General features: G+C 43.4%; 1 protein-coding gene across 4 annotated transcripts in view; it reads left to right on the forward strand.

Moving 5' to 3' along the window:
* LOC135523507 (F-box only protein 11) overlaps window positions 1-17,698 on the forward strand; it is a 33,560-nt gene that overhangs the window by 14,133 nt on the left and 1,729 nt on the right. The window contains exons 2-20 of one of the 4 annotated variants that reach the window (XR_010452833.1): window positions 3,128-3,258; window positions 3,786-3,867; window positions 4,165-4,309; window positions 6,000-6,129; window positions 9,833-9,916; window positions 10,177-10,309; window positions 10,579-10,685; window positions 12,510-12,621; window positions 12,960-13,066; window positions 13,176-13,313; window positions 14,121-14,338; window positions 14,504-14,684; window positions 15,142-15,264; window positions 15,395-15,480; window positions 15,664-15,740; window positions 16,007-16,261; window positions 16,615-16,722; window positions 16,916-16,966; window positions 17,318-17,416. Coding sequence is in view for 3 of the 4 variants with exons in the window: in XM_064950246.1 (XP_064806318.1) it covers window positions 3,128-3,258; window positions 3,786-3,867; window positions 4,165-4,309; window positions 6,000-6,129; window positions 9,833-9,916; window positions 10,177-10,309; window positions 10,579-10,685; window positions 12,510-12,621; window positions 12,960-13,066; window positions 13,176-13,313; window positions 14,121-14,338; window positions 14,504-14,684; window positions 15,142-15,264; window positions 15,395-15,480; window positions 15,664-15,740; window positions 16,007-16,261; window positions 16,615-16,722; window positions 16,916-17,024; window positions 17,318-17,416 (2,425 nt within the window). In the remaining variant the exon portion in view is untranslated. Of the gene's footprint in view, window positions 1-3,071; window positions 3,259-3,785; window positions 3,868-4,164; window positions 4,310-5,999; window positions 6,130-9,832; window positions 9,917-10,176; window positions 10,310-10,578; window positions 10,686-12,509; window positions 12,622-12,959; window positions 13,067-13,175; window positions 13,314-14,120; window positions 14,339-14,503; window positions 14,685-15,141; window positions 15,265-15,394; window positions 15,481-15,663; window positions 15,741-16,006; window positions 16,262-16,614; window positions 16,723-16,915; window positions 17,025-17,317; window positions 17,417-17,698 lie in introns of all 4 variants that reach the window. The other 3 variants (XM_064950246.1, XM_064950247.1, XM_064950248.1) reach the window with 3 other exon arrangements.

Below are 17,698 nucleotides of genomic sequence, written 5' to 3' on the forward strand. Positions count from 1 at the left end.
ATACTAAGCCTACTGATAACAACATTACATTATTATAATGATGATTGTAATAATAACAATAAGAAGGGGGTATAGGAGCGAGAGCTGCGTGCAGATGTTAGATTAGTTATTTTTCTGCCTGTTTGGAACAGTGTAAACAACACTGAATAAATGTTAAGTAATACCAGTCTGTTCTAATGTAAAAAATGTGTCAAGCCTTTATTACAGCCTAGCAAAGATTAGAAACAGCTCAATCTGTGAAATTGCTTTATCTGACATTTGCTGTTGCACGAGGCTTGGTGCTCATGGAATCAGTAGGCTATTAAACAAACACTCAAACAGGCAACAGAAGCAGGATCTGTCTTATTTATGTAGATATACAGTGGGGCAAAAAAGTATTTAGTCAGCCACCAATTGCAAGTTCTCCCACTTAAAAAGATGAGAGATGCCTGTAATTTTCATCATAGGTACACTTCAACTATGACAGACAAAATGAGAGAAAAAAATCCAGAAAATCACATTGTAGGATTTTTAATGAATTTATTTGCAAATTATGGTGGAAAATAAACTTTTGTTATTGACCAAATACTTATCTCAATACTTTGTTATATACCCTTTGTTGGCAATGACAGAGGTCAAACGTTTTCTATAAGTCTTCACAAGGTTTTCACACACTGTTGCTGGTATTTTGGCCCATTCCTCCATGCAGATCTCCTCTAGAGCAGTGATGTTTTGGGGCTGTTGCTGGGCAACACGGACTTTCAACTCCCTCCAAAGATTTTCTATGGGGTTGAGATCTGGAGACTGGCTAGGCCACTCCAGGACCTTGAAATGCTTCTTACGAAGCCACTCCTTCGTTGCCCGGGCGGTGTGTTTGGGATCAGTGTCATGCTGAAAGAACCAGCCATGTTTCATCTTCAATACCCTTGCTGATGAAAGGTTTTCACTCACGATACATGGCCCCATTCATTCTTTCCTTTACACGGATCAGTCGTCCTGGTGCCTTTGCAGAAAAACAGCCCCAAAGCATGATGTTTCCACCCCCATGCTTCACAGTAGGTATGGTGTTCTTTGGATGCAACTCAGCATTCTTTGTCCTCCAAACACGCCGAGTTGAGTTTAACAAAAAGTTGTATTTTGGTGTCATATGGTCAGATGAAATTCTCCCAATCTTCTTCTGGATCATCCAACTGCTAGCAAACTTCAGACGGGCCTGGACATGTACTGGCTTAAGCAGGGGGACACGTCTGGCACTGCAGGATTTGAGTCCCTGGCGGCGTAGTGTGTTACTGATGGAAGGCTTTGGTACTTTGGTCCCGGCTCTCTGCAGGTCATTCACTAGGTCCCCCCGTGTGGTTCTAGGATTTTTGCTCACCATTCTTGTGATCATTTTGACCCCACGGGGTGAGATCTTGCGTGGAGCCCCAGATCGAGGGAGATTATCAGTGGTCTTGTATGTCTTCCATTTCCTAAGAATTGCTCCCACAGTTGATTTCTTCAAACCAAGCTGCTTGCCTATTGCAGATTCAGTCTTCCCAGCCTGGTGCAGGTCTACAATTTTGTTTCTGGTGTCCTTTGACAGCTCTTTGGTCTTGGCCATAGTGGAGTTTGGAGTGTGACTGTTTGAGGTTGTGGACAGGTGTCTTTTATACTGATAACAAGTTCAAACAGGTGCCATTAATACAGGTAACGAGTGGAGGACAGAAGAAGTTACAGGTCTGTGAGAGCCAGTGCTTGGTTGAAGGTGACCAAATATTTTCCACCATAATTTGCAAATAAATTCATTAAAAATCCTACAATGTAATTTTCTGGATTTTTTTTGTCTCATTTTGTCTGTCATAGTTGAAGTGTACCTATGATGAAAATTACAGGGCTCTCTCATATTTGTAAGTGGGAGAACTTGCACAATTGGTAGCTGACTAAATACTTTTTTTGCCCCACTGTATAGGGATGATTTATAAAGCCAGGCACATTTAAGTTGGGTTATTGATTATAGACCTAATTAAGTTGATTTCTTCTCTCCTCACTTTTCTTAGACAATTAGGCTAATGCAAGGGCTGTTTACTCATCTCTGCTGCTGCTGCCTCCACCACATTGTTCTCAATCTCAATATGCTGTTTAACTTTGCTATTATGCACATAGCAACATAGGGAAAGGCGCAAATTCTACGGTGTTCTGAAGATTGTTTCAGAACCGGGGACAGCGACTGTATCCAATGTGGGAAAGTGCATTTATTATAAAATAATATTAGATTTATTAGTGATGCACCATTTTTTTATGTAATATAACCATATACAATTTCAGTATCACGTCTTAGTGTTGGACTGTGCCATCCACATGGCCTCTGCAATGGATTAGTCCACTCAGTCAGGCGCAAATCAGATGAATACAAATAATTGCGACAGGTCGACTAAATGGGGCCAACCCTACATCACACATATTCTAAGTGATTTCAATGGGTCTTTCTCCATTCTGATACTTTTTGGTTGAATTGAATAGTATAAAACAATTTTAATTTGAGGTCATTTCCACACTGCCACATAGGGCTACACGATATGGGCAAACAGTCTAGGCATTATTTTCTACCAAAATGTTGCGATTGACTTGTGATTTTGAGCAAAACACTTTGGTGAACTGTTGGAATCATGGACATAGAATGATTATTCTAAATCTATAGTTTGTTGAATACAGTGTTTGACATGACAACAAATTTAAAATGCCAGGGAGCAGTTATTGTGACAGGGTAGGAAGCAGTGTTTCCTAGGAGACCTTGGACTACATGAAATGTTTTCTCTTAGCTACTTCATGTAGCGTTCATTCTTCACGTATTCCTCTTTTACGTAGAAGATACTGACCGGAATGAAGGAGAATACTCTGCTGTCAGTCAGCGATCTGAGAGGCATGCCGACTTCTGAAACTGTACTCTGTGAAAGATTTTAGCGCTGAGCAGGAAATGTAGCTCACTACGGTGCAGCCGTAACATTTCTACTTGTCGTAGCTTAAGCTAAGAGGGTTTTGACTGTCTTCCTCTCCAGATGAGGACGTCCCCTGCAGATAGGGTTGTTTTGACTGTGTCCTCTCTTCCTCTCCAGATGAGGACGTCCCTGCAGATATGGTTGTTTTGACTGTGTCCTCTCTTCCTCTCCAGATGAGGACGTCCCTGCAGATATGGTTGCAGAAGAATCAGGTCCAGGAGCTCAGAATAGTCCGTACCAACTTCGAAGAAAGTCTCTACTACCCAAGAGAACAGCAGCGTGTCCAGCAAAGACTAACATGGAGGTGAGTCATTAGAATGGAATGTGTCCCAAATGGCTGCCTATATAGTGCACTATATAGATAGACATATGTTATGTAAAACAAACATGATGCCTCTGACATGTAGAATAATGACTAATTTTAGCTCTACTCATGACATTTCTATCTGTTTGCCTGCTGAACATGGATCTGCCATAATGAATCAGCTCACTTAACTCGGGCTGTTGAGTGCCACTGGTTATAAAGACATATTGCAGACATTATAACCTAGACTGTTGAGCAATATCAGTGGGAAATGCATTCCAACCACAATGGTGTCTTTAGCATGTCATCCTTTCACCCACGGGCTGAATTTGATAATTCATCTTTTGTCTTTGCATAATTGATTAGTATTTCACTAGCGGTAGTGATTAATTGAAGAATTTGATTTATTAAAAACAATGCTGAAATATTGATACGGTCGTTTTAAGCAGATGACCACTGTTTGTTCTATCAAAATGTGTCAAAGCTATCAATGCTTATAACCATCCTTTTAAACATTTTATGCGCAGGGTGCTTCCACTTCAGCCACAGAAGACTTTGGCCATCGGGCAAAACGGGCCCGAGTGTCAGGAAAGTCTCAAGATTTACCAGGTAAAATAATACTTTGATCTTTAACTTTTTGTTGAATTTTGATTTATTAGAATCATTGTCCTGTCACTTCTCACCTCTGGCTAATCTTACAAAAATCTTTAAAAGACAACAATGACATACACAATAGAGTGAAACCAACAAAGGTTTTGGAGGTGTTGGTTAACGTGTTATGATAATTGGATGTTAAAAATGACCCTGCTCTGTGTTGGACATTCTTTCTGTCCTGCTCTTGTTATTACTTTGGATGTGTGAAAACCTCCATTAATAAAGTGTCCATCTCGTTGCTTTCACCACTAGCAGCGCCTGCGGAGCACTACCTCGAGGAGAAGCTGCCAGACGAGGTGGTTCTGAAGATCTTCTCCTACCTGCTGGAGCAGGACCTGTGTCGCGCAGCATGTGTCTGCAAACGCTTCAGTGAACTGGCCAATGATCCCATCCTCTGGTGAGTGGCTGGTTCAGCTGTCCCTGTGTCTCTGTCTGGTTGCCTGTCTGTTTCAAATTAAATTGTATTTGTCACATGCACAGAATACAACCGGTGTAGACCTTAGCATGAAATGCTTACTTACAAGCCCTTAACCAATTTTGCAGTTCAAGAAATGGTTTAGACAATATTTACTAAATAAACCAAAAAATGTAATAAAAAGTAACACAAAATAACAATGAGGCTATATACAGGGGGTACCGGTACCGAGTCAATGTGTGGGGGTACAGGTTAGTTGAGAGAATTTGTACATGTAAGTAGGGATAAAATGACTATGCATAGATAATAAACAGTGAGTAGCAGCAGTGTAAAAACGGGCGGGGGGAGTTTCAATGTAAATAGTCCGGGTGGCCATTTGATTAATTGTTCACCAGTCTTATGGCTTGGGGGTAGAAGCTGTTAATGATCCTTTTGGATTTAGACTTGGCACTCCGGTGCCGCTTGCTGTGCGGTAGCAGAGAGAACAATCTATGACTTGGGTGACTGGAGTCTCTGACAATTTTTTGGGGCTTTCCTCTGACACCGCCTAGTATATAGGTCCAGCATGGCAGAACGCTTGGCCCCAGTGATGTACTGGTCCATACGCACTACCCTCTGTAGAGCCTTATGGTCAGATGCTGAACAGTTGCCATACCAGGCGGTGATGCAACCATTCGGGAATCTCTCAATGGTGCCTCTGTAGAACTTTTTGAGGATCTGGGGACCCATGCCAAATCTCTTCAGTGTCCTGAGGGGGAAAATGTGTTGTCGTGCCCTCTTCACGACTGTCTTGGTGAGTTTGGACTATGGTAGTTTGGTGGTGATGTGGACAACCCACTTCACTTCAGCCCTGTCATGTTAATGTGGGCCTGTTCGGCCCTCCTTTTCCTGTAGTCCACGATCAGCTCCATTGTCTTGCTCACATTGAGGGAGAGGTGGTTGTCCTGGCACCACACTGCCAGGTTTCTGACCACCTCCCTATAGGCTGTCTCATCGTTGTCGGTGATCAGGCCTACCACTGTCGTGTAGTCAGCAAACCTAATGACGGTGTTGGAGTCATGCTTGGCCACGCAGTCGTGGGTGAACAGGGTGTACAGGAGGGGACTGAGCACGCATCCCTAGGGGCCCCTGTGTTGTGGGCAGCGTGGCAGATGTGTTGTTGCCTACCCTTACCACCTGAAGGCAGCCCGTCAGGAAGTCCAAGATCCAGTTGCAGAGGGAGGTGTTTAGTCCCAGGGTCCTTAGCTTAGTAATGCACTTTGTGGGCACTATGGTGTTGAATGCTGAGCTGTAGTCAATGAATAGCATTCTCACATAGGTGTTCTTTTTGTCCAGATGGGAAAGGGCAGTGTGGATTGAGATTATGCCATCTGTGGATCTGTTGGGGCGGTAGTGGATCTAAGGTTACCGGGATGATGGTATTGAAGTGAGCCATGACCAGTCTTGTTTGACTGGTTGTGTGTGTCTGGATGGTGAGACACACTGCCATTCGTTCTGACTGGATGGATGGTGAGACCATAGCAATAGAATGAACATCCCCATTGAAGTCCCTCCCGCACCACTCAGTTAATCAGCAGTTTCAGCAAGACGATGCACAAAATCTAATCTAGATCACATAGTGAAGTAACCCTGTCTGATGGTGTCTGTCTGTGTGTCTTGCTTTGCTTCACAGGAAGAGGCTGTACATGGATGTGTTTGAGTACACACGTCCCATGATGCACCCTGAGGCGGGGAAGTTCTTCCAGATAAACCCAGAGGAGTACGAGCAGCCCAACCCATGGAAAGAGAGCTTTCAGCAGCTGGTAGGACTATGACCTCTATACCCCAACTGTCCTAATTGTTACTCAACTCTGTCCTCTATACTCTCACTGTTACCTCTGATCTCAGGACAGTGATTGTTTACAAACAGTTACCTCTGACCTCTACCTTCACTGTTACTCAACCATATACAGTCCATTCGGAAAGTATTCAGACCCCACGTCTGTAGCCATGAAGTGCTTTGAAAGGCTGGTCATGGCTCACATCAACACCATTATCCCAAAAACTCTAGACCCACTCCAATTTGGATACCACCTCAACAGATGATGCAATCTCTATTGCACTCCACACTGCCTTTTCCCACCTAGACAAAAGGAACATCTACGTGAGAATGCTATTCATTGACTACAGCTCAACATTCAAAACCATAGTGCCCTCAAAGCTCATCACTAATCTAAGGACCCTGGAACTAAATACCTCCCTCTGCAACTGGATCTTGGACTTCCTGATGGGCCGCCCCCAGGTGGTAAGGGTAGGTAACAACACATCTGCCACGCTGATTCTCAACACGGGCCCCTCAGGGGTGTGTGCTCAGTCCCCTCCTGTACTATCTGTTCACCCATGACTGCGTGGCCAAACACGACTCCAACACCATTAAGTTTGCCGACGACGACAAAACGGTGGTAGGCCTGATCACCAACAACGATGAGACACACTACAGAGGGTAGTGTGTACGGCCCAGTACATCACTGGGGCCAAGGTTCCTGCCACCCAGGACCTCTATACCAGGCTGTGTCAGAGGAAGGCCCCAAAAATTGCCAAAGACTCAAGCCACCCTAGTCATAGACTGCTCTCTGCTTCTTCATGGCAAGCAGTACCGGAGGGCCAAGTCTAGGTCCAAAAGGCTTCTTAACAGCTTTTACCCCCAAGCCGTAAGACTGCTGAACACTTAATCAAATGGCTACCCGGACTATTTGCATTGTCCCCCATTCCCATTTTTACTCTTACTCTGCTACTCTGTTATTATCAAATCAAATCAAAAATCAAATCAAATCAAATTTTATTTGTCACATACACATGGTTAGCAGATGTTAATGCGAGTGTAGCGAAATGCTTGTGCTTCTAGTTCCGACAATGCAGTAATAACCAACAAGTAATCTAACTAACAATTTCTAATCTACTGTCTTATACACAGTGTAAGGGGATAAAGAATATGTACATAAGGATATATGAATGAGTGATGGTACAGAGCAGCATAGGCAAGATACAGTAGATGGTATCGAGTACAGTATATACATGTGAGATGAGTATGTAAACAAAGTGGCATAGTTAAAGTGGCTAGTGATACATGTATTACATAAGGATGCAGTCGATGATATAGAGTACAGTATATACGTATGCATATGAGATGAATAATGTAGGGTAAGTAACATTATATAAGGTAGCATTGTTTAAAGTGGCTAGTGATATATTTACAACATTTCCCATCAATTCCCATTATTAAAGTGGCTGGAGTTGAGTCAGTGTCAGTGTGTAGGCAGCAGCCACTCAATGTTAGTGGTGGCTGTTTAGCAGTCTGATGGCCTTGAGATAGAAGCTGTTTTTCAGTCTCTCGGTCCCAGCTTTGATGCACCTGTACTGACCTCGCCTTCTGGATGATAGCGGGGTGAACAGGCAGTGGCTCGGGTGGTAGATGTCCTTGATGATCTTTATGGCCTTCCTGTAACATCGGGTGGAGTAGGTGTCCTGGAGGGCAGGTAGTTTGCCCCCGATGATGCGTTGTGCAGACCTCACATGTGCCTCACTACATGCATAGTCACTTTACCTCTACCTACATATTACCTGGACTAACCGGTGCCCCCGCACATTGACTCTGTACCGGTATCCCCTGTGTATCGCCTCGCTACTGTTATTTTATTGTTGCTCCTTAATAATTTTTAATTTTATCTATTTATTTTTTACTTCAGTATATATATATTTTATATATTTTGTATATATTTTTCTTAAGGGCTTGTAAGTAAACATTTCACTGTTGTATTTGGCGCATGTGACAAAAACAAATAGATTTGTTACAGCCTTATTCTAAAAAATGTTTATTTTTTTTATCCTCATCAATTTACACAGAATAGCCCATAATGACAAAGCAAAAAAAATAAAAAATAAAAATGCAAATGTATTCAAAATAAAAACTGAAATATCACATTTTACTCAGTACCTTGAAGCACCTTTGACAGTGACTTCAGCCTTGAGTCTTTTGGGGTATGATGCTACAAGCTTGGCACAACTGTATTTGGGGAGTTTCTCCCATTCTTCTCTGGAGGTGCTCTCAAGCTCTGTCAGGTTGGATGGGGAGTGTTGCTGCACAGTTATTTTCAGGTCTCCCCAGAGATGTTCAAGTCCAGGCTCTGGCTGGGCCAATCAAGGACATTCAGAGACTTGTCCCAAAGCCACACCTGCGTTGCCTTGGCTGTGTGCTTAAGGTCGTTGTCCTGTTGGAAGGGGAACCTTCACCCCAGTCTAAGGTCCGGAGAGCTCTGGAGCAGGTTTTCATCAAGGATCTCTCTGTACTGACCTAGTCTCCAAGTCCCTGCCTCTGAAAAACATCCCCACAGCATGATGCTACCACCACCATGCTTCACCGTAGGGATGGTGCCAGGTTTCCTCCAGACATTACGCTTGGCATTCAGCCCAAAGAGTTCAATCTTGGTTTTATCAGACCAGAAAATCACGTTTCTCATGGCCTTGGAGTCCTTTCGGTGACTTTTGGCCAACTCCAAGCGGGCTGTCATGTGCCTTTTACTGAGGAGTGGCTTCCGTCTGGTCATTACCTTAAAAGGCCTGATTGGTGGAATGCTGCAGAGATGGTTGTCCTTCTGGAAGGTTCTCCCATCTCCATAGAGGAACTCTGAAGCTCTGACAGAGTGGCCATCGGGCTCTTGGTCACCTCCCTGACCAAGGCCCTTCTCCGATTGCTCAGTTTGGCCAGGCGGACAGCTCTAGGAAGACTCTTGGTGGTTCCTAACTTATTCCATTTCAGAATGATGGGAGGCCACTGTGTTCTTGCGGACCTTCAATTTTGCAGAAATTTGTTGGTACCCTTCCCCAGATCTGTACCTCCACACAATCCTGTCTCGGAGTTCTATGGAAAATTCCTTCTACCTCATGGCTTGGTTTCTGCTCTGACATGCACTGTCAACTGTGGGAGTTTATATAGACAGGTGTGTGCCTTTCCAAATCATGTCCAATCAATTGAAATTACCACAGGTGGACTCAAGTTGTAGAAACATCTCAAGGATGCTCAATGGAAACAGGATGCACCTGAGCTCAATTTCGAGTCTCATAGGAAAGGGTCTGAATACTTATGAAAATAAGGTATTTCAGGTTGTTGTTTTTTTGTAGTACATTTGCAAAAAAATCTAAACTTTGTCATTTTGTAGTATTGTGTGTAGATTGAGGGAAATTGTGTATTTAATCCATTTTAGAATAAGGCTGTAACAAATGTGAAAAAGGTGAAGGGGTTTAAATACTTTCTTTATGCATTGTAGATACTGCTGCTGCTAAAACGTACTGTCAATGGTTTGTACAGACGTATGCATGCAAGAACAGAGTCCCAGTAATTCTATGGCGCAAGTAGTCCCAGTGGAATCTAGTATCACTTGAGGTTGCTGTGATTCTAGAAGGAATCTCACCATAAGTATTACTGTGTAATAATAGCAATGGCTAGATTCATTCTTTTTCTGCTTTCAGTATAAAGGAGCACACGTAAAGACAGGCTTCGCAGAACACTTCTACAGTAATCCTGCCAGATACAAAGGAAGAGAGAACATGCTTGTAAGAGTTGTTTGTTTGTTTCAGAGAGTTTAAGGGCCAGTTTCATTGACACATTGAGCCTAGTCCTGTACTAAAATGCACACTGATAGAAGAATGTCAATTTATATTGGCCTAACTTTTTAGTTTAGGACTAGACTTCTTAATCTGGGAAACTGGCCCAGAAAGTTCTGTTTGTTTTAAGGTTGTCATTGAGTGATTTGTCATCATGTGTTCACTGTGACTTGGCTTTAACACACTTCTCTGTTCTGCCTCTTCCTCAGTACTATGACACCATAGAGGATGCACTGGGGGGTGTTCAGGAGGCCCACTTTGACGGCCTCATATTCGTCCACTCAGGGGTCTACACTGACGAGTGGATCTACATAGAGTCACCCATCACAATGATCGGAGCTGGCACGTATTCATTATTGAGTTGCCCTACTGTCTGTTCGTTGTCTATCTGTACCAGTGGTTCCCAACCTTTTTGGGTTACTGTACCACCAAATCCATTTTGCTCTGCTTGTAGGCCTGTGGTCTCAGGAGTCTTCACAAGTACCCCCACCGAGTTATACCACTTGACCTGTTAACTAGGTTAATTGATTGTCGTTGCTGGACACCTTTTAGCTCGACGTTGTCTTCCTAACCTCGCCCTTTTAATCCTAACGACGTTCATTTTTCAACAGCACCTGGTAAAGTAGCGGACAAAGTGATCATTGAGAACACCAGAGACTCCACGTTTGTCTTCATGGAGGGCTCAGAGGACGCGTACGTTGGCTACATGACCATCAAGGTGAGCTATTATGTAATATGACTCGAGCCTAGCTGCCTGACTGTGTATGCAGGAACTCTGTACATTAGTGGTCCACATGTCATTATAAATACAGCTGGTTTGAAACAAAGGGCAGTCTTGACATATCAGTTGTGGTTGTTAGTCATACAGTGCCTTGCGAAAGTATTCGGCCCCCTTGAACTTTGCGACCTTTTGCCACATTTCAGGCGTCAAACATAAAGATATAAAACTGTATTTTTTTGTGAAGAATCAACAACAAGTGGGACACAATCATGAAGTGGAACGACATTTATTGGATATTTCAAACTTTTTTAACAAATCAAAAACTGAAAAATTGGGTGTGCAAAATTATTCAGCCCCCTTAAGTTAATACTTTGTAGCGCCACCTTTTGCTGCGATTACAGCTGTAAGTCGCTTGGGGTATGTCTCTATCAGTTTTGCACATCGAGAGACTGAAATTTCTTCCCATTCCTCCTTGCAAAACAGCTCGAGCTCAGTGAGGTTGGATGGAGAGCATTTGTGAACAGCAGTTTTCAGTTCTTTCCACAGATTCTCGATTGGATTCAGGTCTGGACTTTGACTTGGCCATTCTAACACCTGGATATGTTTATTTATGAACCATTCCATTGTAGATTTTGCTTTATGTTTTGGATCATTGTCTTGTTGGAAGACAAATCTCCGTCCCAGTCTCAGGTCTTTTGCAGACTCCATCAGGTTTTCTTCCAGAATGGTCCTGTATTTGGCTCCATCCATCTTCCCATCAATTTTAACCAACTTCCCTGTCCCTGCTGAAGAAAAGCAGGCCCAAACCATGATGCTGCCACCACCATGTTTGACAGTGGGGACGGTGTGGTCAGGGTGATGAGCTGTGTTGCTTTTACGCCAAACATAACGTTTTGCATTGTTGCCAAAAAGTTCAATTTTGGTTTCATCTGACCAGAGCACCTTCTTCCACATGTTTGGTGTGTCTCGCAGGTGGCTTGTGGCAAACTTTAAACAACACTTTTTATGGATATCTTTAAGAAATGGCTTTCTTCTTGCCACTCTTCCATAAAGGCCAGATTTGTGCAATATACGACTGATTGTGGTCCTATGGACAGAGTCTCCCACCTCAGCTGTAGATCTCTGCAGTTCATCCAGAGTGATCATGGGCCGCTTGCACAGTGCTCCTTGGGATGTTTAAAGCTTGGGAATTCTTTTTGTATCCAAATCCGGCTTTAAACTTCTTCACAACAGTATCTCGGACCTGCCTGGTGTGTTCCTTGTTCTTCATGATGCTCTCTGCGCTTTTAACGGACCTCTGAGACTATCACAGTGCAGGTGCATTTATACGGAGACTTGATTACACACAGGTGGATTGTATTTATCATCATTAGTCATTTAGGTCAACATTGGATCATTCAGAGATCCTCACTGAACTTCTGGAGAGAGTTTGCTGGACTGAAAGTAAATCAACAACAAGTAAATCTGAATAATTTTGCACGCCCAATGTTTCAGTTTTTGATTTGTTAAAAAAGTTTGAAATATCAAATAAATGTCGTTCCACTTCATGATTGTGTCCCACTTGTTGTTGATTCTTCACAAAAAAATACAGTTTTATATCTTTGTTTGAAGCCTGAAATGTGGCAAAAGGTCGCAAAGTTCAAGGGGCCGAATACTTTCGCAAGGCACTGTATATGTTATGAACATGACTCATATCTTAGTAATATAATATATGCCATTTAGCAGAAGCGCTTGACTTTTAGCCTGACGTTTGTCATGTCTTAGTAATATCTTAGTCATGTAATTAACTTGTCTAACTCCCGTATGTTTGTGGTCCTTTAGTTTAATCCTGACGATAAGTCTGCCCAGCACCACAACGCCCACCACTGTCTGGAGATTACAGTCAACTGCAGCCCCAGCATTGACCACTGTATCATACGCAGCACTTGCACAGGTACCTTACAACACAATGTCCCCCCAGACCTACACGCCTTTTATAAAACATAGTATTGCCCTCTCAGACCTACTTAGTGCAGTCCAATTATGGGGAATTGATTGGGTTATTTATAGGGCCTTTTCATTTTGGATTGCATTTTGACTCCCAAATGCATAATAATTATCATAGCACATAGGCTTCTACTCTTTAAAATAATGCTGGAGCTATGCTAGCTATTTTCAGTGTCTTCAACACATTCAATTGAGACAGTTGGTATCTGTCTGAGAAGTCTAACTTAGTTGATTCACGTGGCTCTAGCATGCTGACCTTGCTGGCTCTACACCTGTTTATTTCAGTGGGCTCAGCAGTCTGTGTGAGCGGCCAGGGAGCTTGTCCCACCATTAAACACTGCAACATCAGCGACTGTGAGAACGTGGGGCTTTACATTACCGACCATGCACAGGTAGGTAATGCAAACACACACACACACCTCTCTTTCCTTATGACACTTGATAACTCAAATAATCCCATTTCCAAGATTCTGCTGTGAAACTGAGACACTGTGTTTCCAGGGTATCTATGAGGACAACGAGATCTCCAACAACGCTCTGGCTGGGATCTGGGTGAAAAACCATGGCAACCCCATCATCAGACGGAACCACATCCACCACGGCAGAGACGTGGGCGTCTTCACTTTCGACCACGGCATGGTGAGATGACACTCCATATTGGTCTGGTCTCTATTGGTCTGATCTGGCTACCACTGAGATGACACGCCATATTGGTCTGGTCTGGCTACCACTGAGATGACACGCCACATTGGTCTGGTCTCTAATTGGTCTGATCTGGCTACCACTGAGATGACACTCCATATTGGTCTGGTCTCTATTGGTCTGATCTGGCTACCACTGAGATGACACGCCATATTGGTCCATTGTGGCCAGCTCTTTGTCTACTGTAGTGACTTAACCTTAAGGCGCCATCTCAATTCATCTTACCATCTCTTGCATCCTCTCACCTATTGCAAGAGAAAATCCAAGGTCACTCCCCTCTGACCTTCTTCTCCAATGTGTTTTGAGAAGGAGAGGATGCGAGGTAACAAGGAAAGAAGAATTGAGGAAGAACCTTCGTGTACTGTAGAACCTCAGTCTGCAGCCGTTTCTTCTTCAAGAGAAGCGTTGGCTTGCAGTTTAATCCATGTGTAGGTTTTAGAGACGCACCACTGATTTTAGTTACATAAGCCTTAATCCACAGCTTTTCCCTTTTTAAAAACATGTGAATGTGTTCCTACTCACACGGCAGCTTAGTTACATAACACATCGGATTGAGGTAATTTTCTCAAGAGGAAAGAACCGTTTAGCACCTTGCTCTTCTGAAACATATTAGAGAAGGTCCAAGGTTCCTCCTCACTGACCATCTTCTCCAATACTTTTGGAAAAGGAGGCAAGGAGAGAGAATTGAGAAAGAGCCTTGGCATTCTAATTATTTTGACTGACTGTGACTGTCACCCCCTGCAGGGCTACTTTGAGAGCTGCAACATCCACAGGAACCGAATAGCTGGCTTCGAGGTGAAGGCGTACGCCAACCCCACGGTGGTGCGCTGTGAGATCCACCACGGCCAGACGGGAGGGATCTACGTGCACGAGAAGGGCCGAGGACAGTTCATCGAGAACAAGATCTATGCAAACAACTTTGCTGGAGTGTGGATCACCTCCAATAGTGATCCTACAATAAGGTCAGTGGGGTTTTAAAGTCAAACACTTTCTATCGCCCCCCTTCTCTTTCCCGCTTTTTATATCGCTTGTGCTGTTGTCTGTTATACAACCCATATTAATTTATATTGATTCTGATGTGTAAATGGATACTCTGATGAAAATTTTCCACGTTGTGTCAATCACAGGGGCAACGCTATCTTCAACGGTAACCAGGGTGGAGTTTACATATTCGGTGATGGGCGAGGCCTCATCGAGGGGAACGACATCTACGGTAACGCCTTGGCAGGGATCCAGATCAGGACAAACAGCTGCCCCATCGTACGACACAACAAGATCCACGACGGACAGCATGGGGGCATCTATGTGGTAAGTAGGGCTTTCTTAGAACTTTAAAACAAAATGTGTATTTAAAGAAAATGTGTAGTCAAATACATAGCAAATACCTATGAGACATATAGCTGTGGTTTATTTGCAATCCTTTAGCATCTTTAACTACTAGCCCACCTTATTAGTGTCTGAAAATAAATTGCTCTAAAACGCTAGGCAGGTAGCCAAGCGGCTAAGAGCGTTGGGTCAGTAACCAAAGGTTGTTGGTTTTGATCCCCAGCCGACTAGGTGAAAAATCGGCCCATGTGCCCTTGAGCAAGGTAATTAAACCTAATTGCTCCTGTAAGTCGCTCTGGATAAGAGTGTCTGCCTGCTAAATGACGAAAATGTAAATTGATACAGAGCCATCTTGTAGTCAGTGGACTCTGAAAGACGGGGCAGTTCTCATTGGATAAGGGTATTAGTAATGTAATGAATCTGTGTGTCTCCCCTGTAGCATGAAAAGGGACAGGGGGTGATAGAGGAGAACGAGGTGTACAGCAACACGCTGGCAGGAGTCTGGGTGACTACAGGAAGCACACCTGTCCTCAGGAGGAACAGGATACACAGTGGGAAACAGGTACGGAGATGGAGAGAGACCCGTCTGTCTGTTCAGATGGCTCTATGGGCTACTCATCTCTTACAGATGAATGAATGACATTTGACAATAACCTGCAAACTAAACACTTGGCCTTGTGTGGGTCGTACAGGTTGGCGTCTACTTCTACGACAACGGCCATGGAGTGTTGGAGGACAATGATATCTACAACCACATGTACTCCGGAGTTCAAATCAGGTCAGAGATAGAGCAGGAACTCAAAATGAATGGCCAACCATACAATGGGACCTAATGGCAACCTGTGTAGATCATGTAGTGCATGTTGTAATACCTCACAGTGATATGAGCTTTGTTATAGCACTATCGATATTTTATTATATGCATTGATTGATTGATGGTTAATGTTTTCAACTGTAACAGAACTGGCAGCAATCCCAAAATCAGACGGAACAAGATCTGGGGAGGTCAAAATGGAGGCATTCTGGTTTACAACTCAGGTGAGAAACCAGTATCTATTATTCTGTCTTTATCCATCCTCCTCTCACACTGCTTGATCTTGTCTGGATAGGGGTGAAGTAAGCACACATGTACCTTTTCTACATTTTAAATTCATGTGCAGAACAGTGAAGACACCCTGGACTCACAGGTTCTGAATGAAGTGGACCAATCAAAATCCTGTGTAATTCAGATGCTCCCTCATGAACCTTCTAACCAGGATAAATGAAAAGGAGACCCATTGGCTGATATATTGACTCTGTTTCAGGTTTGGGCTTCATTGAGGACAATGAGATTTTTGACAACGCCATGGCGGGGGTGTGGATAAAGACTGACAGCAACCCCACTCTCCGAAGGAATAAGATCCACGACGGGAGAGACGGAGGCATCTGTATATTCAACGGAGGACGAGGTTTACTGGAGGAGAACGATATATTCAGGAACGCCCAAGCAGGGGTCCTCATCAGCACCAACAGCCACCCCGTCCTGAGAAAGAACAGAATATTTGACGGCTTCGCTGCAGGTGCATTAAGCAATTCTAGAAAGCAGGGTTCAATCCAGGTCGTGTTCATTAGGCACCATATGGTGGAAAGTGGAATGAAATGAGAGGGATGGACTACGTGGATTTGTCCAATAAGAAATCCAAATGTTCTGTTTTCCATTGTGTGCCCTAATGAACACAGCCTAGCAGTATTTTGCTTTGTATCCTTTTGATTAATAGTAGACAGAGTGAGGCCCAATCCAAAATGTGGAAGTTTCACCATGTTGCTTATACCAATCAAATCTTCTTGGATCTCCACAAGTGCATAGGGCTTAGGGGTCAGGCCTGAATCTCCACTTCCTCCACGCTGGTCCTGACCTGTCTCTATCCACCAGGTATTGAGATCACCAATCATGCCACGGCAACCCTGGAGGGCAATCAGATCTTCAATAACCGCTTTGGAGGGTTGTTTCTCGCATCTGGTGTCAACGTTACAATGAAAGGTAAGGGGGGGGGGGGCAGCAGTGTGTCACCATGATGTGATTTGTGGATGTTTTATTCCTGGAATCTAGCATTGTAGGATCTACTTACATCAGTTAGTCTTTGTCAAAAATTGAATGATCTTAAATTGCCTCATTACTTTTTCTTCTCTGTACCTGGACTGATCCAACTACACCTGACCTCCTGTCTCCCCAGATAACAAAATAATGAACAATCAAGATGCCATTGAAAAAGCTGTGAGCAGAGGTCAGTGCCTGTACAAGATTTCAAGTTACACCAGCTATCCAATGCACGATTTTTACAGGTAATAATTTCTTACCTTATATATCTAACTTCTACCAGTGGGATTTTCCAGAAAGCAGGATTATTAAATTAGCCATTTTAAACTTTGATAAACAGCCACTTAACTCTTCACTTTCTGGTTGATTTGAGAACACTATGTTCTGAAGATAACATTATTTCAAGCAATGTTGGACAGTTAGCTGGCTAACTCATTGATCCAGCTTTCTGCCCCAGCTGTCCACTTTAATTCATGTAACCTGGACAACTCGTTTGGCTCATCACCTGTTTCTTTGTTCTGTCCCTCCGTGTGGTCAGGTGTCACACCTGTAACACAACAGACCGCAACGCCATCTGTGTGAACTGCATCAAGAAGTGCCACCAGGGGCACGACGTCGAGTTCATTAGGCATGATAGGTACGTTACTCTTCCCTTGTTAATAAGACCCATACACACTGTATTTTACAGCGATACTTCATTCTAAATTACTTTGTAGATATGCAAATTCTGGTTTTGTTGCAGAACCTCTTCCTCTTGTGCCAAATGAAATGTTGCATTCAAACATGTTAGTATATCGTCAGTAATTGACTTTAATTTAAAAAATGTAGTCTACTAGTATTTCAGTGGCTACCTGATCAGTTGGTAGTTTAGTCTTCCATGTCATTTCCAGCATAATTCTTTCTTTTGTCTTCGCTGTAG

The sequence above is a fragment of the Oncorhynchus masou genome, chromosome 31, assembly GCF_036934945.1.
Source record: "Oncorhynchus masou masou isolate Uvic2021 chromosome 31, UVic_Omas_1.1, whole genome shotgun sequence".
NCBI lineage: Eukaryota > Metazoa > Chordata > Actinopteri > Salmoniformes > Salmonidae > Oncorhynchus > Oncorhynchus masou.